Source organism: Zootermopsis nevadensis, unplaced genomic scaffold (genome assembly GCF_977971745.1).
Source record: "Zootermopsis nevadensis isolate Lab colony 2312 unplaced genomic scaffold, Znev_1.0 Znev_ptg000012l, whole genome shotgun sequence".
Taxonomy (NCBI): Eukaryota; Metazoa; Arthropoda; class Insecta; order Blattodea; family Termopsidae; genus Zootermopsis; species Zootermopsis nevadensis.
The window spans coordinates 3,606,504-3,630,119 of record NW_028259144.1 but is presented as its reverse complement, the minus strand read 5'-3'; the positions used below and the strand labels follow the sequence as shown (position 1 = coordinate 3,630,119).

Genomic DNA, 23,616 nt, shown 5'->3' with positions numbered 1-23,616 from the left:
GTGCTACAGTAATTAGTACTGATTCACGTTCACCAATGGCCTAATCTGCCCACGCTATGCGATACCGTGGCAAATCGGACCACAGTGTGTTGACGTATTGCATTCAGTTCAGGATGCTTATAGTGACCATGACTTCAGTGTAACAATGTCCTACGTACAAGTAAAAAATGTCTTTCCTCGTCTGGTGCGAGTTCGAAATGCAAATCTTCCAGGCAAATACTAGAGACACTCTCTTGACTAAGTCCACGGAGAAGAGTCCTTCTTTCATGAAAGCCATAAGTTTCATTTTTGTATACACAATAGCTCCCAAATAGACAAAAATAAAACCCGCTTACATCCTCACACTCAAATATTAATTTTAATATTATCCTCACATCTAAGCTTAAATCTTCCCTATGGTATATAGTCTATCCCTCAGGGTTTCCGAACAAAATTCTGTACGCTTTTCTCATCTCTCCCACGCGCACTGCACGTCTAGCCAATCTAATTTTCCTTGATTTTATTACCATAATGAAGAGTGAACACATGCAGTTTTTGAGACTATCAGAAGGTTGCTTTAGCATGAACCAATCCTGTTTTCGATCGGCACACCTCTGAGGTTAATTACACTCGTAGATATCAGAGCGGTGAGGGAGTGTATAAATATCACACTGTGGTCTGTGGTACAGAGTTCGCATCCCGTTTAATTGTCTGTGGTAACAAATCGACTATATGTAGTTACGATACTACGTCCCGTCATTTCGGGTAGATTTATTGTTAGGACAAGAACGGTCAAACTGCCTCAGAATCAGTTAATTGCCGTGGATTTAGCAACACTGTCCTGGCTGCGAACTTCGGTCATCCTACAACGATTCTAAACCCATTTCAACAACGAAAGAAAAGATCTAGTTAAAAATTGCCATTCCCTGCGATTCTGGGCGGATTCTAAGCTAGTCGAACAAGGCTACGTGGCACGTTAACCACCGGACTGACGTTCTTATATCATATTCACAGTACAACCGATTACCTGAAGACGAGACTAGAGCTATCTACCGAAAAGTCGTGTAGCCCTGTATCAAATATACATAACGACAACAGGCAATTTCCAACATAATACTAATGTGATCGTCAATGGTGAGCCGGAAGGGGTTTGAGAGAAAATAGCTGTGACATATTTTGAAATATTATCGTTGTATTCGCCTGCAGAAACGTTTGAGGAAAACATCGTAGAACCTCGGCCTTTTTGCCCGAAGTTTCGGTTGAGATTCGTAAAAATCAAGATCAGTACCCTACGCCAAATCGGAAGGAAGGCATTAGGAACATGTATGTATTCCAAATGGGACTGCAGAATTTCGTGGGTCGATACCTTGTGTTACGGTAACAGGGCTGTTAGCGCGTGCTTTATCTACAGAGACGCGTATAACAGGAACACGTTCGCCTGCGGTGAGGTCAGACATCTGGAGAGACGTCACAGGGGGGTACACGTGACGCGACTACAAATTTGGGGTGAAAATGAAAACAGGCCTTAAAGGCTAAATGCAGGTACGAGAAATCCTGTTCATTTGCAGGACTAAACGAGAGATGTGAAACGCGAGTCGAAGCAGGACCACAGGACAACGCGGCATTATAAACGATTTCATATGACGATGATGATAATGGCGAGATAAAAAGATTGGGGAAGGCAATAATAAACATAAATTCTGGCAAGAAATTTTAACACCTAGTTCCCCTAAAAATGCTTCAATTTAAGAATAATATATGACCTGAATCCAGTATGAACCACAAGCTAATAATTACATAACTCAGCAAATGTTTGTCAGGTAATCCATTACATCGTAATGGTAATTATATGTACCACCCGATTTTAACAATCACCAATATGCGTTTTGTTAACAGACTGTATTTATGGATTTGAATAAACGCAGGTTACATTCTTAAACAGCATGAACTAAATTATCTTCGTAATGATGAAGTAATGTTTTCTTTGCGGTACGGACTGAATTATTGAATATTATTAGGACGAGCTTAGGCCTTAAAGGATTAATCTATCCTATTTCAAGTATTTTCTTCTGCAAAACAGTTACTGACACCAAAACAATGATGTGTCTATAAAGTTGAGGGTTTGGTTTCTTCGTTGAATGGACTGAGTCTGCTCCCAATTTCGAAAAAGACAGGGAACAAAATGTCAAGAATGACGGTATTTTTTGAGTGCATCGGCCCGAGTCAAGCACGATTCTTGGTTTTTAGGAGTTCCCTACCCATCAACTGTCTACTTGGTCGCTGGGTGCCTAAAATCCCTAACCCGAACTGTTACTCGGTAGACCAATTGTGTGAACTCAAGATTAAGAAACACAAATGCACGAGCCTATCTTTAAACAAACCACTGGGGGTTCGCGGGCTAGTAAGATACAAGAGTCACAGACCGTTCTTGCTTGCACGACGATCTCCGAACCAAAATGCGAGCGATGCCATTCCGGCAAAGAAGTTTACTACAAGTAAAAAGAGTTGAATTCAACAGAGAGGCCAGACCTTCCTTTTCCTTTTTAAGCTTTGAATTAATCCACAGAAAGACAAACAGAATCTAGATTACATTTAAGAAATGCTTCCTACTTCCAACGGTGCCTTTATATCGTACGCTACTACTAACAAGATGAAAGATATTACAAGCAGAATATGGCGGAAAATTATAACTGTGTTCACGTTAGTTATGCAAATCACTACGCTGCGGTTTAACTTACCTGCAGAATTGAAAAACGATGACAAATAAAGCAACGAGGATCTTCGTGCAAGAGTGGAACAAGTTGAACCGCCTGTCCATTCAGCATTGTGCTCGTTACGTCGCAAAACCCCCGGACACGCGCAACACTGAAACGCGAGACCATCTTCACGTCACTATTTGTGGTTTATTAATAGATTCTCACACCCACTCCGTATTCTTCTCTCTGACATTGCATTCCACAAGTTTAAAAATACCTCCGGTACACAGTTCAAAAGAAAGACTGATCACGCGCAGTAATTTCACCATCCGGCGTCTTCAGCTGAACACACAAACACGTCTCGACGAGAGAAAATAAAGTTGCTTTAAAACAATAAGGCGTAACCTAGCAACTGATAGATGTCTCTCAAAATCTTGGTATTAGAAAGTCGTAAAAGCTGCCTTTTACCGCCATTTAACAAAGTATTTAAAATGACACCTGTTTTCTACAACACTGACATATCATACTGATACATTAAAAGAATTTAATGTAGAGTTTATTTCGAAGTTCTTTGCCTGAAAATCATAACATAATTGTATAGTAATGTGGAAATATGTTCAAAATGACGTCAAGATTTATGTTAAAATTCAGAGAAGACCACATTACAAGCCGTTTGCTTTATTTAATTTCCGTGAATGTCCATCCACTGTAACCAATTTTTATAGGATCGATTTCTTTTGCAGCTAAAGTACACAAAAAGAAGTTATCATATTTTTAATTTATAAATTTTCTCTAAAACGTAAATTTCAAAAAATGAATTTAACAAAAATATAGAAGGATAAGTCTAAATAAAGAGGTACGAGTAGTAAAATATTAAGACATATTACATCACACCCAAATGGAGTAAACCTTCCCTCTTTTTGGTCATCTAGTTGCGCGGATAAATCGAATCCTAAAACAATGTATTTTACCCTGTGAATATTTCAAATGTAATGGGTTTCTACATATCGCTGTGCGTTACTATCGCAGACTTATATTAACAATTATATAGACCACCACAAAGAGAACTTCACCGTCTTGCCTAATCTAACACGCCATCTTGCCACATATTGCAAGAGCACTCACCGTTTGAACACTTCAGTAAGCAGTTCAGGGCCCTCTAAAGGGGTTGGAATGTAATCAGCGTCGTGATCTCAAGACAGGGGCGCGTGGAGAAAAAGGCAGTCGGATAGGAACGTGTGTTCGTTCACAATTTCGGCGAGGTAGAGAGAATGCAAATAAACTGTCTTCAGCTTGGCCAGCCGAGGGGAAACTTCCTAGAAAATGTTCTTTCCATTTATCATTGCTTATTCCCAGACTAGATTATAAATGTGTATCACCGATAAAATCTTGCAAACGAATTCTCTGTAATGGGACACCAATTTTGCGAAACTATTTTCGGTAAATCTCGTCATCCGTGCTTAAAAGATTCACGAAGATGCTTCACAGAATTACCAGCGTCCACTGCGAAACACGTACGATACGAGCAGATCCCAAAACTCGGGTCTCCTTACTTTAAATACAATGCAAATCGTAAGATCTATTTGTACGTAAGTGTTCAATTTACTGAATAGTCTTCATTCTGTACTGTAAAGACAATCTGTTCAGTACCAATTATTCTGCTTAAGAATCAACAATTAACACACTACCCGGTGCAATAAACAAAACACGAATACAATAATGTTTCATTATTGTACTGAAAAAAACACTACGCATGCAACAATGCTCCACACTGTACTGAACAGGACACTACGAACACAATGTCGCACTATTGTTATTAACAAAACATCACAAACACGGGAATTGTTCGTCACTGTTCCGAAGAAGACACTACGAACACATTATTACATAACGAAATGAACACGAAATACACTACCAGGCTAACGCACTTCAAAGAACATCCCGTTCACCATGTCTCTCTATTAAATAACTGCAGACAGACCGTACAGAGAACCTATAACAACACAAATAAAAAGTCCACAATCTTGAATAGATTGTTCTGCCTTTATGTTCAAGCACGAACCGACTGATACAACGCGCATGCTCAGTTGAGAAACCTGTCGCACGACTTTTGTCTTAAAGTCTGTTTCACACATTCATAAAAATATCGTCTTTGTTGGCTAAGTTTCAATGTAAGACAATGTTAGGAGCTAATTTCAGCTTCAACAACAACCGTAATGGCGACACGTGATATAATGAAACAACAGAACGTCGCCTCACAGACAGAAGACGTAAGATCAAGTTCGTTTCACACATTTCGATATCACCCACTCACTTAATTGCTTGAGACAAGGCCGTGAATCTATCCCTACTCGTACTTGAACACACAAACAAACCCCTTGAAGCAGATTCCTCCTTAAGAAGCTAACAGTACGATCAACTACTAAAGAAATTCCTCGCCTCTTTTGGAATCCGAAATATCGTTATCGCATTCACAACAGCCCGGCAACGGTCCATATCAAATCCACGCCTCTCAACTCTATTTGAATAATATACATTTTAATATTATCCTCCCATCTACGCCTAGTTACACCTTCTGTAGTACTTAACTTATACAGCGACGATAAGCAGAATTCTTAATGAGATGAACAACAAATAACTGTATCAGCATACTAATACAGGCTACTAACCCATCACTTGCCTTGAAGTACTGAGGAAATCCATGAAACCCAGCCTTTAGGACGAGAATCAAGCTCATGACCTCCAAAATACGAAGCAGGAATGCTAAACATTCAATCAATACCTTCGGAGACTTATAGACCACGATTCTTAACCTGATAGTCGAGAAATTTTAGACAATTAATGAAATTACCACGTAATTCGACTGATTAACATTGACAACATATATAAACCACAAATAAGTTTAACACGCTATGAATTGCATGGTGTAGGTAGCGTAAATCCCAAAGGCTGGAAGAAGGCGAGTTATCAGATTCTCGCTCCGGCCGCTTGACCCTCAGGAAAATTATCATTCCATATTTTTGTGTTTATTTGTTGGACTTATGATAGTGTGCATCTGGTTCAGTGCCCAATAACCCTACAAAAGAGGACAAAGACGACTCAGAATGTAATAGCCAGGCTCTCACGAGCTGTGTTCCCACCCTCCATGCGGGACAGACCTCCGTGGCATGGACGGCTTACAATAATCTTCTGCGGATCAAACAAAGCACAATCAGAATTCAGACGTAACATCTCCGCAGATAAAATCACACGGCACAAATGTAACCTCGTAAGCATAAATAAAACAAGAGGTTTTCTTGGAGTTCCCGCCTTCTAGGTGACAGGCTACGTTAATTCCTAACTCCTTAGGCGGTTTAGAAATTGTGTCAGTGACCAGAAACTTTCATTTTGATAAAAAGATCGCGAATTTCAAAGTGGCAATAATAATTTCTGAGAGTTAAACCCGGTATAACACAACGAACAAAGGACAAAGATGTGTTTTAATAAAATAAATTATTTGGTAATTTAGTTTCGAAAGATATTAAAGTATAGTCCTCTTATGATTTCAGGTCAAACGACACCCCCCCCCCCCCCAAACCAACCACCAAACAAATTCTCACACTCAGTTCCAAAAGTTAAAGTACGGTGACATTATAGACCATTCTCCCATTCAATCGATGCAGTGATCTATAGAAAAATTTACAAATTTAAAACAAATTTAACGTTTGAGATTTAATTGAAAATAAACTAAATTAAAACTGGAACCTAATTTAAAAGTAATACCACAGCAAATATTTATTTATATTTTACCAGAAGTCCCCCCGAGTACTTTTTCGACATTTCTGCCAAACAAACAAACAAACAAAAAGAAAATCAATATTGACGTTAACACCGTATATTTGTTTTTCTAACTTCTCCCCTGCATTACAAAACCTGTGAGAATCCAGATACGTCCAAACACGGCAGGGGTTAAATTAGAATCGTGATGAAATTTACCCGAACTTCGTGACATTACTGACCCCTAGGGGATGGTCTCGGGGGATTGGTCAGTGTACATCCTAGCTTCGAGATCTGCCTATCAAGTAAGGCCCTCATGGAACCTAGCATTATCCTGAAAGGCTCAGCTTACAACCAGAGCTTATTGGTACCGTGTGGATGTTACGCGTAGTTGTTGTTGCTGGGGGGAGGGGGGTACACAGGACTTTCTCCACTCAGTCAGTGGATGTTGTGGGTTGCATCTGTTGGTGTAACAGCTGGGTGCAATAATGACCTAGTTACAAGAGACAAATGTGTATTCAAAACTCTTATAGGATTATTTAACCTTGTGAAAAACGAAATTCGATTAATAATATTTTTTGTAGGAGGATACATAACGCGTCTCGTCCCCAATACAAAGTCAACTAGTTAGTGCTGTTTAGGGGAATAATCCCTGTTTGTTCTGAGAATCATACACTCTGTAGTGAATATTAAATCAGATGGCACGTACAGTTACCACTTTGCTTTGCAGCGTAAATCGTTTCTCGTACACCGAAGAGAAATCAAGTCCAAAAGTGACACGAAATTTGCCTTTACAAGATAAACTACAGATTACTGACAGCCTATAATTAGATACAGAATTAGTTCATATGAATAGAAAGCCATAAACTATAGAAATATAAAATGTTACAGCCCCTATGCGAAGAGATTTGTGGGTTAACTCACGAAGCAATGGTCGGTCAATACTCGACCGAACAGGCTAGAAAGGTTCGTTGTTCGACGCTCGGAACGTGCTGATGGACTTATGAAATTAAGACGCGAATTATTTTACAAAACTAAAATTAGCTAGGTAACATTCTTTTTTCGGAACAGCAGAAAATATATATCTTGTAAAGATATAAAGATTTTACGTGAAGTTTCTTCCATTACTATGTATATTTATTTAAATACACCAATTATTTACGATTACACAATGTATGTAATGTGATGAGGTATGAAACAATAGATTTATATGAACATAAAAGCCAGTACAATATACAATGTCAAAAAGAACGAACATATGGAAAATTGTGTACTTGGGGTACACATTTTATGCTTCATTAATTAATTCGCATAATTCAATTACGATTCCCAACAGTACAGAATGTAATAACCCACGCCATAATTACTCATAGCAATAAATGTAACGAGAAACAAAGACGAAACAAAAATGTGTTTTAAACACGATAGTAAGCAATTGAAAGTTGACGGATCGCTTAGAGTCCTTTAACCATGTAAGCCGATGTTATACCACATGAATTTTTTTGTTGGACAAGGACATAAAAATGTGAAGTTGACGCATAACAAACAGCACCTCCCTCCAACAGCGCTGATGGCAGACCCGGGAAATGGACAGCCAGAGGGATGATAAATTATTTATACCCGCCATTTTGTTGTCTAGTCATAATGTATGGTAAACATTGTTTCAAGTACCCATATTGCACGCACCACTATTTTAGGAGCAGACAAGGTAAATACAGCAGAAAATTTAACGTCCTGATACCTAATGCACTCGTGGGGATGACGAAAAACGCAACCAAAATTTTAGTCAGAAAACCTAAGGGAAACAGCTACCCGGATGACCTAGTCGTAGATGACAAAACGTTACTAAAATATAGTTTAAATAAATAGGGGGCAAAGTTGTGGACTGAATTCACACAGTTCAGGGTAGGAAATATTGGTGGGCTTTCGTGAACACGACAATGAATTTCGTATAACACATCCGTCGCCATGTTTTAAGTGTACGGATATTTTATTTGTTAATACATCACACAGAATAAATAGGTTTTTTTTTTCGGGAATTGTCCCTTAGGATGACCTGATATTTGAAGCAACGTATGTCGAATGCTAAAGCATTGCTGAATTGAAACAAATCCCCGACATCCCGTGCTTCATCACAAAAATTTCAGCTCCCCGACAGCTTTTGGCTCCGCTACAAATATTGTTGGAACATTAAGGACAAAGCGAGGGGCTGTTCTGACAATGATTCAACTTCTCATCCCCCTATCCATAAATCGAGGTTTAAAAACGCCATGGTCGATGCCATGGTATGAACGCGTTACAGAAAAAAAAATTTATTCATTTTGTGGGAGATGGGAGGGAGTAACAGTGAATTTTGTACTACAGCTGAGGTACAGGAGGGGTGGTTGATAATTAGTAGAGTAATTTAGGTAGACAATAGTGTTATTTGTATTTGTTGTGTTTAGTTTCTGATTCAGCGATTCTGGTGTGTTACGGTTGCCGGTATAGGAATTAAACAACCACAATGGCTACACTGGACCACGCACAACACAATACGATGATGATAAGTCATCCATAGTTTTTGTGATAGAACATTCAGCGTATATTTAAAGTTTATGACAATATGTTTTTTTCGTTCAAATATAGGATAAATATTGCAAAAAAAAAACAATTTCTTATTTATGCATTTCATGGAAATACGCTTCACTTTCTAATGGCCGCTCCAGAATACTTTGCACATGTCAACATTTTAATTAAATTTTATGTATCCAACTATCATCTATTCTCAGTTGCGCGTTTCCTGCAATTTTCGTTTACGGAAAATATTTGCAGTTCTTCTCTTATTTCTTCATTAAATACCCAACTTTATCCAGTCGTTTTAATTTCCGATAGAAGCAGATATGATTATAAATTTTCATCTTTCATTATATTTTTGTTATATTTTTCATTGTTTCACTAATAACTCCACATATGGGCTGGAAATTTTGGAGTTTTTCTTACCGTGCGGACCATGGACACACCTATCCCAATCTAAGTAAGTGAAATGTAACACCACTTTCCTTAAGTAACCAAATATCTGACGTGGTAGAACAAAATACTTTCTCAGCTGTTCGAAAAAATTATCGTTACAGGACTTTGGTGTGGACTCTCAGTACCAACTTAAATAAAAATTCATTCGATAGTTCCAGTACATGTGGGCGGAGGGATATATAAAAACATGGCATCCGTATTCTTCGTAAGTCGTGCAAAGAGAACAAAATAATTAAACTATCTGAGTCGCTTAACTTCAGCTAATGATGCAGACCGTTGACTGTCTATAAAAACAATTACTCGTGGCTTAATTTCTTTCCAATTATCGATAACAAAAACTGCTAGACAATGGAGACGCTGAAGAATGGCTTCTTACACTGCCCTCTCAAAGAATCTCGTAATTACGGCATTCTGAACAAGAGACGGTCTATAATGAGATGCTAAGAACAACGCGAACTGCAACACAATACGCTATGAAGCTTTTCCTGTCGGGACCAAAAATACTTAAAGATGTATTGCTTAAAAACGCATCGCTCCTCTTTCATAAATTCTCATTTGTCTAGTGTTTATAAAGAAAATGAATACCTGTTACGCCCAGCAAACATAAGAAATTCTTTCTTTCAGCTCATTTTTATGAACAAAGAATCCAACTGAATAGTGGTATAAATAGCTTACCAATGCCGAACATAACAGCATTTATAGACAATTAAAATAATTAAGCAACTGAACTGCTTACTATTCGTATATGGTACGGCATCCATGCCTAAATCAGACCTCGGCTCACAGAAAAACACATTTATGAGCATTACAATATTTAAAGTTTAAAAAATTTAAACTAAACCAATGGCGTCGATACTGTTGTCCTAGATTATGACGCCGTGCGGACTCCTAGGTGGATGGCAACGTCTCGGAGAAACATACGAGTCACCATCTTTAGGACTGAAGACAGAAGCAGAATGTTCCTACTAAATGGTATCACGTCCACACGGCGTCATAACCCAGAGAAACCTCAAATGTCATGAAAGCAATGGCATTTCGATGGGCTTCACAACTAAACCTGTAGTTAATACAATGTGCAAAATGTCTGTTCGATGTTTATTAAGCTGATACGGTTAAAAATGACAGACGATGTGGGCTTCCAATACTAAATATCATCGTAATCCAATCACTAGTTGAAGAACTTGAACACAAAATGGCTGGAAACAAACGAGCTAAACATTATAAATTAATTTTGTGTCCTTCACACAGAGAACATACAAAATTAAAGCAATGCAGGAAAATCCACACTAATAGTAGACAGAACGGTGACAAATTTCTACGCGATGTTGAAATTTTACGCAAAGAGTTTTATTTTTTATTTTATCCTGACAATGGTAACAAACCAGAACCGAAGTGACTCAAAAACAGAGGCAACGGGTGGGGGGGGATACGTCTCAAATGCTTTCATGACAAGCAACAGAACTGTGTCCTGCAGTTGACAGCGGCCAGAATCAAACCCGAAACGACACGTCACACATATTCCAACACCACAGTTATCAAACGCACTTCTGTCCGACTTTGTACATCCCGAAATTTAGGGACTATGACACGTAAATAACACGACGGAATTGGAAATGGATTTACTTTATCTCTGTTACACCACTTTCATTATCTATATCAGAAAAACAATGTCATTAGGAAATCTTGTCTGTTAACGCAATTTAAATCTCAGACAGGAAAGAACTTTCCAAAGATGTCAATTCGTATATGACAAAGGCATGTTCTCTCTGATAGCACATTTTTATTGCAGTTCGAATATAATGACATTTTAAATTTTCCTACGTTCTCTACATGAATATAAAGATATCTCATGTGAAAAGTTTTAATTGGTCATAGCTAGACATCCAGCAGAAATGTAAGAAATATATTTATTTTCCTATAAACCAGATAAAGCTCACTACAAGGTCGAACACTTTCATTGACATGAACACAAACCACGCGCTGGGAAAAGTTTGCCGATTTGACTGTTTGTATGAATCTACGTACAGCAGAGATAGATTAACTTCCCAGTTACCCATAAAAATAGCAAATTTCTCTCTGCTACTGAAATACCACGACAGGATTTCTAGTAACGAAGAGTTGTCCGGGTGTGCTCAGAGCCATCTACATGTGACCCGAACAACTTCTTCTTTCATTAATTTTGCAATCATCTCTCAATCCGGCTGAAGATCCTTTGTGTGTGTTTAGATTAAAATTATAATTAAACTCAAACAAGATGACGACATTTTATTTCTGTGATGTTGCACATCCTCGTCGCAAGATCATACCAGTAACTGTTGAATTAAAATTCATAGCTGTTCGAAAATTTAACAACGAATAAACAAAAATGTCACACGAATGTCTGTTGTTCTATTCCGGGGTGCGATGTCTTCTAATCTTGTTACCAAAAGACCACGATCGACGTAGTCACCGCAGTGAGAATATTTAGAAGAGTGGTCCACTGGTCAGCGGCACGCTTCGGCTACTTTACCCCTAGTGTCAATTTAGATACGAAGCTTAGAAGGTTCTTGAGTCAATCTTGACAATACGGCGAAGATAAAAAGTGTACCATAAGCAAAGCTTTATCACTTACAATAACTTGAAATATATTGAAGGAGTATGAAGATGGTTGTCTGCACAGGTAACCAACGTTTCATGGCGATGACTAACCGTCCTGATGATGGAGGCAGCAAATACCTCTGAAGACAGCCATCTTCAAACTCACCGTCGTGTGAACCTCAAATCCTTCTTGTGTAGAAGCGTTTACAACTGTACAGTCGCAGTAAGAAATGCGAGAGAAGAAACAAAGGCACTTTTCGGATGTTCCCATGCATTCTGTTGATCTGTTGGTTAGTGTTTTGTTTAAATACGTCGTTCCAGCAACCGACGCTAGTATCGTAGCCGTCATTAATAGAAGGAAAAAAAAAAGTCTGTCAGTATAATCACCTGTTGAGAGCAACACAGAGATTTGTGCGCGATACAGATCAACTCAGACAAAGAAAAATTACAAACGTAAGGCAACGACAAACTGAACGAGTGCTCCAAACTTCGTAACGTGTCTCAGTGCTCAGAAGAAATACCAGGAGAATGTCTTGAGGGTCCACGAGGAAAACGACATCCTGTGTAATTTCATTTCAGCTAATGACAGTTCGAAAGAAAGAAATGCAGTTTAACCACCGAACTATGTGGGGCATGAGCTATAAAATAGAGAGAAGATGATAGCAATAAAAACTCCGGGAGAAAAAACTAGCCCTTCTTCCGAAATTGATTCTTGCATCCAGTGTCCGGTGTCAGATAAGCCAACACGGAGCGGCTGCAGGTTGCAAATCCCATCAGCCCTTCATTCTGGTATGAACCCTTCCGAATCTATGTCACAGACCATGGTTACAAGCAAGAGTAGCACTAGAGTCAGAACGCTAATCTTTCAAGGAATAATGCTCCAGATTAATCTCCTCACTCGTACATCTTGAGGACGGAAACTGGAAACAGCCACTGTCAAAAGGAGTTTGTTTTCCGATAATGATACAGGTCAACAGTAACAAACACGCAAGTACACATGATGCACTTTTTCACTCCGAATTAACATTTGCAAATTCACAATTTACAAATTCCAAACAAAACCCACAGACGTCAAATATCCGTCTATAAAAGAGAAACGAAAAAATCGGAACGCAAAAGCGCATTGCGTGTAACCGCAGATGTGGACTTCATCATTGTCGGAGAAGCTCCTTTGGACGGCGGCTATATTCTCGAAAAATAAGTGAGTATTATGTTTCGTCTTCAGGTAGAAGATAAGGGCCACGATCATGTAAGTTCCGATGAGTAACATTTATTCCTTACCAGCATCCCACGATAATTTTCACAGCTGAATGAACATCTAATCAAACCGCCTTCTAAACTTATGCCATTCTTTCTTAAACGTATCCGTCCTTTTGACCCAACGTGCCACGTAAAGCTTATATTCTTCGCTACATTTAATTTAGAGCAGATTGTGAGTCTCCACTGGAATTCCTTCACGTCTGTGTACCACAGAAGTGTTCACAGCTTTGTGTCTCGGGACTTTCGACCCATGTGTCAGCACCGGGTATAAGCCGGCGAATGAATTCCTACCACACCACTGACCTTGACCGCTGCAAGGTCAGAGAGGATCTCGCGAGACTAGAGACCACAAACATCACAATTCATGACCAGCTTAATTTAAGAACGGTAAAGCGCGCTCGATTACGCGTATTCCAAATTCAGATGGAGGACAACACAAAAATCGATTTAGGATAAATACGGGACATGACGTGAGGAAATATCAATACTTCTAGATCTTAGTCCTGAGAAAATTCCGAGACAGAAATGTCATATAAACATGGGCCCGGTTCTCAATGGTTACGAAACTACGGGAAAAATCAAGATCATCTGTACAGTCATAAAACACGATTACGATAGTACAGAATGTCCCACGTGACTCGAAACCCAGCTACTATGATGCGACGACTATGTTCTGCGTTGTGACCAACTCATTTGGTGGTAGGTTCGTTGCGGCATGCTGTCGTGGCTGGTTCCAAGTTAAATGGGACACTCTGTGCTCCCAGCATAACGGGATCACCCTTACATTTCAGCAGATACATGACGGAGTACCTACATGTGCAGTTACGTGACCAGTAGATTGGCCAAGGTGGTCTGCAGAATTAGCCAACTTGGTAGCCCTGTAACCGTAGATAATCGGACCCATACGATGGGAGAGTCGTGTAAAGACCATGGAACCAATGATAAATGTACAAAAAGCTTGGTCGGAAAACCTGAAGGTAACCACTTGGACGGAGAATGGAGGATAATATTCACGTTGATATTAAAATACATGCGAACTGGTTTAATGTGGCTCATAATACGAACTAGTGACCGGCTCTTGTGAAAGCGGCAATGAAATTTCTTGTTCCATAAAAGACGGTAATCTGACTCGCTGAGTTAATATTAGCCCGAATTTATAACTTGTGTTGGGCAAGGCCGTGGTCTAGGCAACACGGAGTTTTCCTCCGGGGGCTTCCCCGGTTTCTCCGTGGCATCCGAACAATTACTCCATTCACACACACAGAAGAAGGCAATGGCAAACCACTTCTGGATCATCTGCCAAGAACGTATATGAACAGGTCCCAATCCGAGAAAAGGATAGAAGGATCCTGTTCATAAGGATCTGTCGTCAGACAGAAGACTAAATAAAATAAAAATAATTCCATTTTCATCCCATAACATAAGCAACTTTTCATCTATAGTAAGAATGAAAAAAACGCATCCTACATCATTTTATATGGACGCGTCATGCGACTTTTAGAAGGAAAAAAATTTCTGGATCAGTGGTATTCAAACAGTAAAATACCAACCTGTGGATGCATCTACAGACATTTCATACCATATATGGTTTCCACACGAGGTGGTATCAATATCCAAGGACTATTAAACCTCCAAGTGAAAAATAAAAGCTTTAAACTGAACAAAAGGCCATTTTATACAAAGCGGCACACGATCGCACTTCAAAGGGCCACTGGTAAGGGATGAAGACGTACAGCGCATTAAAGTACAGACCTTCCTTCCGCAACAAAAGCTTGTCAAATGTCAGACATGATCCTGAAAAAATGTGTTTTATTGAAGCCCTCTGACATCAAGAACAACATCGCAAGAAATGAAATCTGGTTCAATAACAGCTTCGAGTGGTGACCGTCACGAGTTGAACTTTACGGTCATAATTCACTACGATAAAACAAGGGTAAAACTGCGTACTCCACTGTGAATTTTCGAAATTAACCTTTTCATATTTCACATACCTACCTGCCTTTGTTGTTAATCTAATGCAGATATGAGTCTGTGGGGAGGTGAAATGGTTAGAATGTCAAATGCCAATCGTAGGTACTAGTGGCACAATCTGTTCTCGCAGACGAGGCTACGACGACCGAGTCCTGGTGGTATAACCACAACATCAACACATACATAAACCTGTCTACATGCTTAAAGACGACGGCCCTACCAGCAGACTACTCGTAGGCAGGCTAGCTAAAATATCTTATTACTTTCAAGCGTCAAAGTAGAAAGCTGGGGGGATAAGGCGAAGACGGCTGTTAAAGGCTTCTGGAAAATAGAGCCACAAATTGGCCAACATGTGGCACAATTCCTTGCCTGGTAGATGATGATGATGACAAATCTGTTGTTGTAACATTAATAGTTCAAGAGATATACCGAGGCTGTTCCTCAGCTCATGCGGCTAGACGCTGGCGTCTCAACGCGAAATCCCTGAGCGAAATCGTTCCCCGTTCAGTTTAAACGAAAGCATCACGCTTGTATTTCAATATATTGTTCCGCCTCACTGCCTTTCGGTTCTATTCTGTTCAAAGTCCAATTGACAACGTTAAATAAGCAATCAGTCTAGGACAGTTCTTCCATCCCGCGTCGGATAACAAATGACGAGGAAATTTGACGATCTCCCGCTAGAGGCAGTTTCATTATCGTGTCCGATAAATCGATGTCAGTGCAGGTAAAGAGCTGTTCGATATACGAATCCTGATTTTATCGAAACAAAATAAACATTCAACCCCGGTCCATTTTTAAAATTAGTTTATGAATTTAATACATACACATCCGAGCCAGAAATTCCCTTCCCGTAAGCTGAAGTGATGTAATTGGACTTGTGTGACGTCACACTGCTTTTGCCAGAGACTGAGGCCTATAAATTTAACCCTTATGTTTCACGGCTCTAGTAAATTCTATGTTTTTTATCGGCATCTGGCGAAACTGATGTAGACTGATTCATGGCTCGCGTTACAATTTTCGCATGCACAAGTATACGTCAACAGAGTCAGATTCACGATGACTAAATGATGAATTCGGAAGGAGGCGGAAGGAATCAGTCGCGGCCTATTTTAAGCAACATTCGCTAATGTTGACACAACATTCTAAGTTGGTTCATACTCTTGCAGCAATGGCCTCAGATCACATCGGACACCACCGTTGCATTTCTCGTTCTCATAGTTGCCCTCCTGAGGCTGTCACCCGTGATTTGGCGTGAAGAATACCTGTGTAACTTCAGTGTACTCCAGTGAGTACACGTTTGAAATCTTGTTATTTGTACACGAGTGATCAGCGTTCGTTGTAGCCTGAAGTCATACGGCACCAGGCAACTTATATTAAAGGGTAGGTCAACGCTTGGGTAATTAATGGAAGAGGTGAGGCTGGCCTGCCATGATCCGGACTGCGGGGGAGGGGGGGGGGGTTGCGACCGTGCAAGATTAATTACAGCCTCTATTTATCACCGTCCCCTCTCCCCCCCATGACCCATATTTTGGCAGGGTTTCATGTCACACACATGCAAACTGCGATACGCCTTATATCTAAAAAAGTCATGAGACAATGCTCCGAGTGCAGTTCTCTCAGTGGTTCGGATTCCAAGGTTAGACTGAGTATTTATGCTACATGTTCCAAATAGTTGGCTCCATAGTACGAGGGTCAATACAGAAATATTATCAGGTGCCCAGGTTCTTAAACCGACCCCATGGTTGAGGGTCTTCTTTCAAATCTTATAGTTGATCACCTGGCCAAGAAATTTCCTGCTCTTTTTAAATCCAAAGTTTCATCGCCGTGCTCACAAAATCTAGGTTATATTTTAAATCAAACCCACACCCACCCATTTTACTTCTCTAAGATCGATCCTAATATTTTCTCCCACGTAAGCCCTTAAGATTTTACGACCACAATCGACTTATCACTCCTGATACGCTTCCAAAACGTCCAAATCATGTCTGGCATATCTTTGAGGAAGCTGAGTTATATACCCTGTTTCTCTGAAATGAATGAGATCTACACTGTCGGTCATCATGGCCCTATCACCACGAGGCGAAGACGAATAAGCAAGCGCTTTGATACTGAACCTAACAAAAAAGCCCCATCTCTTGTCGTCCTTTACAATTGAATGAAGAGCTGGTTACAATCGCTAGTGAAATGTTTGGCCTGCCTGTTCAGAATAAAACACACATGAGCACGGAATTTGTTTTATTGACTTCGTCGTGTATTTTAAAATCTGTGTCGCATTTCACAAACACACAGCTCTATTGCCCACACTACGAGACGCGACGCAAACTCCCCCCTTCCCTATCCACGAACCAGATTTATATATCATCTCTTTGTGTCGCAGACATATGTCTTCTTTTACGAAAAGGATTTTCTTTCAGAATTTGTCCCCTGTCCCATGTTATTTATGGTGTGGTTGCTGAATTTTTAAAACTAATTGCGTGCATGAGTGTAATCAATCATGAGTGGTAAAATGCGACATAATCTAACATTAAAGTCAGCCAACTGAAAAATCATGATAACATTTCGAGTGTAGTAAAACATAATGAATTAACTGTAGACATTAACAGGTTCAAATTATATTCAAATGAAAAGATCAATTAAAAAACAAGAGATTTTTCTGGAAAACTGTGAATTAATTACAGAAAGTAAGTCAAAGAAGAATCCAGCATATTTCTACAAACACTTTATAACTTGTCATTATGAATATTAAGCTTTAAAGCTTTAAGGTTTCCGTGATTTTTTTTTAATTCCATTGCACATGCAAAATAAATTAGAGCTCTTCTCCGTTGCTGATTATAATATGAATTACACTGTCAATTATGCACTGAGACCTATTTCAGCAAAGGTAAAAAATATTTTCATGGTTTCTTACGTCATCAAACACCCTCGTAGAGTAGCCATACATTTTAAATGCACTTTAACTGATTCCCTTCTTACATTAAATTACAAAAACGCTGTACATTTTAACTTTCACGTCAGAAACGGCGGTAATATTCCCAAATGGGATCATCTTCAGATTTTTAATTTACATCCTAAACGCAGTCTTCATATTCTGTCACTTTAAGCTTATATTTTTTCTCTTTAATCACAGTAATTCTGTACATTTCCCCGTTACATCAGATAAAAAGTTGTTTTAAGACATAGATGCGTTTTCTAAACTCTGTTCTCCAAAAGAATTCAGCCTTAAAACTAACGGATCTGTAAAAAAATATATTCGAAAGTATAGAAAGAGGAATAAAACAAGAGAGGAAAGAAAGTAAAAAATAACTAACAATGAAGAATGGTAGAGAGGATTTAATAAATTTGCAAAAATATTTACTTATTCGGCTGGCGAACTTAATGACCGCCCTCTACAAAAAAAAAAAAAGTACCACTGCACTCACCATATTCATGGAAACTATCTCAGAACACGGCGTGCGATGTTACACAAAGCAATGCAGTAACAGAACTGTATTCGTGTAATGACTGTATAATCTTATCTGCATGTATTTGCAATTCATTTTTGCACAGGATATTATCCTAACGAAAACAGCGCTATTTTCAAACGGTTAATTACTTGAAAAGACTATTATTTTGTCGGCCACGTAAAGACATTCCTCTGCCTCAGTATTTAATCCTGTTTCAATGTTTGCACAAGTTATCAGTATTTTTAGTAGTTAGGTATATTTATAATTAAACAAGCACTACTGGTTTCTAGTCAATTTCAGTCAGTGCAACAGCGAACCGAATCCCCATTGATATTAGTCGTCTATTCTTAATTGGTCACTGTTGCGTGTAATTATCCCAACGTTATAATTAAAATAATGTCTACTGTGATATAAGCGGATACTTCAATAGTAAATGGTTGGAAATTATTCATATTTAATAAGCCCAGGTTTCAATCCCGACCCGGATACTAATCCTGACGTTCATGGATTTCTTCAGTCTCTCCAGAGAAATTAAAGGACAGTAAAGCTATTTTAAAATGGTCCACGGCTTCCTCCACATCCTTTCCAATTCTTAGCAGTTGTCTCATTCGATACTGTACAGTCAATGTAGTGGAAGAAGTGTCGTTAAATAAACTAGAAATATCGCTTAAGACGTGAAAGTTTCACGGCGACTGAACTCGACAAAATCTCCTCGGGCAACACGCCGTGTCATGGACAAGAGCCCAACGTTTTCGGGGAAGATGCCCTGAAGACAGAGGCAGCATATTTCTCCGAAACGCTGGGACCTACCTAGAAGTCCACGCGGCTTCAAAACCAAGAGAGAGACGCATTCGACACTTACGATTCTAGCCTTTTTAGTTCAGTACGGAAAACAAACGAGGACCAACGACTCTGGGTCACGGTGATGAATGTACTTAAGAAACGCAACAGAATGAATTTTTTTATTGTTATTGAACTGTGGAGCACAAATGTAACACGTGAGGGTCTACAAACGCAGAATCCAGTAGGGAAGCAAGCAGAATACGTCCAGGCGGCCCTGTTTACATGGCGCCGCTTCTGTACGCCATTACATTAGGATCGTACCCGGAGCGCAGGCAAAACCACTTGCTCATTGGCTACTGCAAACAGGAAGCCGCCGCAAAGTGCAACAGCGGCGTAAATGACACTGACGTCACTTCTGTGTTGAAGAGATCTTCATACGTACGACTGACTTCTTTCCAAGTGTTGAAGCTCGGGTTCAATGTCCGTCTGCTATTGGTGGGATTAAGAGGGCATCGTTAATTTCATTCCAATAACTTAAACATGGATTACACAGACACGTCGAAGAGACGCAGATTTAAATTCCTACCGATATACTGCACTGAAATTTATTAATTTGGTGTCATATAACAAGTAATTGAGATTACGGTCTAGCCCAACGTATGACCCGTCAGAATTGACGGAAATGGACAGCTTTTTGTATGTTGAACATTAATACCATTTATTGCAGCATCAGAGCCACGGTGGTCTAGCGGTTAGAACGCTGGCCTTGTAATCCTGGGGTCCCGGGTTCGATTCCCGGCGGTGCCCGAATTTATAACTTGTGTTGGGCAAGGCCGTGGTCTAGGCAACACGGAGTTTTCCTCCGGGGGGCTTCTTCCCCGGTTTCTCCGTGGCATCCCATTCACACACAGAATAAGGCAATGGCAAACCACTTATGGATCATCTGCCAAGAACGTATATGAACAGGTCCCAGTCCGAGAAAAGGATGGAAGGATCCTGTTCATGTGGACCTGTCGTCAGACAGAACACTAAATAAATAATATATTGTAGCATCACTTTTAAATATCGCAATAAAGATACAAAATGTATAACCTATCTTCAAAAACTAAATCAAATGCAAAAAAATCTTCACTACGACTGAAGCCAGACTCCTTCTAAACGCGGCAACAAAAAACCGACCACCTGACTCCAGACTCAAGCAAAATAGACTCCGCCAGACCCCACCAAAGGCGCCACCACAGCCTCATTTGCATTTCTTTCTACCAGAGTTGTCGGCGTCGAAATTTAATTTCAATTTCTTGTTTATCGAATCGCACTTGTCCAGTCAAGAACAAAGAACATTTGATTTATATCAGAAACAGATTAGTGATACGCATTAAAAACAAATTCTTTAAGCAGAAGCTATAAACAAGAAAGCGAACACTAATGAGCAGGTGTGTTTTGTGTGAAAAGTTTAATCAAACCAGATTTTAACCCCTGTGATTCCTGAAGGAATATGTCTTCGGGAGGAACCCGCACACGGCAGGTCACAGCTGGTGTGGAAGGCAGATAGAAAGAAACGTTGGTTAACAGTTAAGGAAAATTTCAACAGATGCCTGCAAATGATTGGATCCAAAGGAATCACAAGAAAAAAAATCTCCCGTGGCTTCCTGTTGTTACATCAGTAACAGTGGTTCCTCTCTAGTGTCCAGAAAAGGGATTTCAAGGGTTCTTTCCTATTGGCCCAGACACAACCCCATCACCCCTCCTTAACCCATGACTGACAAATCCCTAAGGTCTTCTCGCCTTCCTAACCCTGGTTTCAGCCCTGAAGACGCATTACATTAATCCGAAACGTTGAGATACAGCAGCAACGAAAATCACAGTCTAAAACGAGAACATGTTCGCGGGTTATTTATTTAAAACATCTCAAAAATTTATTTCTCCCAAGAGATATCCGGGGTGGGTCTACTGACAGATTCTTTGTGTACTGATTTACCAAACCGAGAACTCTCAGATAATGCAGAATATACGCCATTGTAGCACTGATTCGAAATGTGCGTTATCACACTCACGAGTCTTGAGATTGGTTCTTGAAACGTCGAGTGCCTCAACCCCTAAGTCGTTTCGCCTCGTGCTGTGGTTTCTACACTACACGATGAAGTGGGAATGACAAAAGTAAAGTCATATCCCACATCAGACGCCATAAACAAGGACATTCTCATTCAACTTTTCGTGGCATTCACTACACTGTTTCAAACATCTGAGTGGTCGAAAAGTTATGCCCTGGTCTGTAACTGGACCCAGTGGACGGAAGTACTAGTTTGGCCTGAAATTAACCCCTCTAGGCATGTTGCTTCCCTTCTGTGCTTCCTCATTCCCCAAACCTCTTCTCACTCACAGCAGTTTCCGCGTGGAAGAGGCCGGATTAGTGGATTTTAATTTGCCACAAAACTAATCTCCCTGTTTCTAACAAAAACGAGGCGTTGAGAATTTTCCAACTGATTTTTTTTTTTTTTTTTTTGGGGGGGGGGGGCAGGCTGCTCGAAATATTTTGTTTACACTCAAGCAGCTTTATAAGTCACTGTCTGCTTGATCCCTTTAAACGCAGGCCACAAACGCCACCGGTTGATTCACACCCGAGAATTAGAACACGTCGCAGAGGTCAATGGAGTCTCAGTGGGAAAAGGACCAGCTGCCAAGTCTCGCGACCTAAGTCACACGAGCAATGTATATTAAAGACACGGCTATGAGAAAGAGAATGTGATGGGCCAGACAAGAAGAACGCATGGGATAAATCAATAGTCTACATTCTTATTACAGAAACGTTCACCGGCGTCAAAACTTGAAATATTGTTCAGTTAATTTGTACTTTAAAAATTTAAAGGCAAGCAAATCTTCTGTATTCTTAAGTTCCTAAGAAAGAGACTGTTCACATGACTGTCACGTTGTAACACAATTTCCAGTTTCCGTCCCTGTAATTCAACAAAGACGAAATTCCAGCGATTCTCCATAAAGGTTCGGAGGTCTATTGGTACTAGCGGTCAACATCGGTTTATTTATGTTTCAGTAAACAGTCCGTGTTTCGCATTAAAGACATACAGGCACACTCATATTTTAATTTCGGACATAAAGCTGTAGGTGTGTGGAAAGATTTCCCCTTTAAAGTGTTAAATTCCCACTGACTGATTACAACAATTTTGCCCCCTTGTCTGGGGTTTTACAAGGCTCAAAACGTATCTCTCAAAACATATCAAAGCGTGGAGTTCACCCCGAGGGGGGAAAAAGGAGGGGAGGGACGGAGGGAATTACACGAAATAAACCTAAGCCGTTGGATAACCGAAAGAATTAAAAGGGAATGTAATCATGTTTGATCCTAGTATTTTATAAGTTCCTCTAATAAAATGATGTGGTCGTGAGGGATTTTCAAGGGAATGGCTCGGAATTTGCTGTGGTGTTGATTTTGGTTCAGGGATTCAACTGTCTAGTTATAATAAATATTGAACCGTTGCTCTCCAACCATTAATTCAAATTACGGCCATAGAATGTCACTCTTGTATGCAGATTTCAACACGGTTTCAAACGTAATACTCTTGCTTATATTTATAAATGATGTAGCGAATATGTAGTTTGTTCATGAAATGCGGTAAATTTATGTGTTATTAAAACGAAAATTTTATTAATCATCATAGAACTATTTTATTTCAAAGGGTATCAGTCAACAGACTAATGATTATTTTATCGCATATCTGAGGTAATGAACGTTGCGGTGCCTTTATAAGTCCACATTCTCTTACATTCCATTCAACAGATTCCTATATTACATGAGCGAAGAACATTTTATGGGACCGTCCATTCCTTCCGCAACATTTAGATCTGAGGTACCACTGTTGGAACCACTGTTGCGAAATAATGATATCCAATGGTTTCCAATGTTGCAGAAAATCACGCCGTCACGCTTCATCACGCTTTGTCACGTTTGCTCACGCTTCGTAAATCTTCGTCACAATTCGAAACTTATGGTGATCCCTTGTCACGACGTGAACGCAGGTCACGCTTAGTCACGCTATGTCACGCTTGAGCACGCGTGATCAGCATGTCACGTTTCGGCACCTCTACCTTATGTTACGTATGGCTCGGTTATTTTTGGCTACATTGCAATG

The 23,616-nt window shown here is 39.8% G+C and overlaps 1 protein-coding gene across 8 annotated transcripts in view; it reads right to left on the bottom strand.

The window, feature by feature from the left end:
* Positions 1-23,616, bottom strand: part of LOC110841535 (ras-GEF domain-containing family member 1B) — a 360,406-nt gene that overhangs the window by 174,782 nt on the left and 162,008 nt on the right. The window contains exons 1-2 of one of the 8 annotated variants that reach the window (XM_087347619.1): positions 3,801-4,732; positions 2,718-3,250 (exon numbers count right to left, since the gene is read on the bottom strand). The exons of 6 other annotated variants lie outside the window; for them this stretch is intronic. In XM_087347619.1, coding sequence (XP_087203745.1) covers positions 2,718-2,861 — 144 coding nt within the window. In that variant the 5' untranslated portion in view covers positions 2,862-3,250; positions 3,801-4,732. Of the gene's footprint in view, positions 1-2,717; positions 3,504-3,800; positions 4,733-23,616 lie in introns of those variants that run through there. One more of the 8 variants, XM_022087182.2, reaches the window with a different exon arrangement.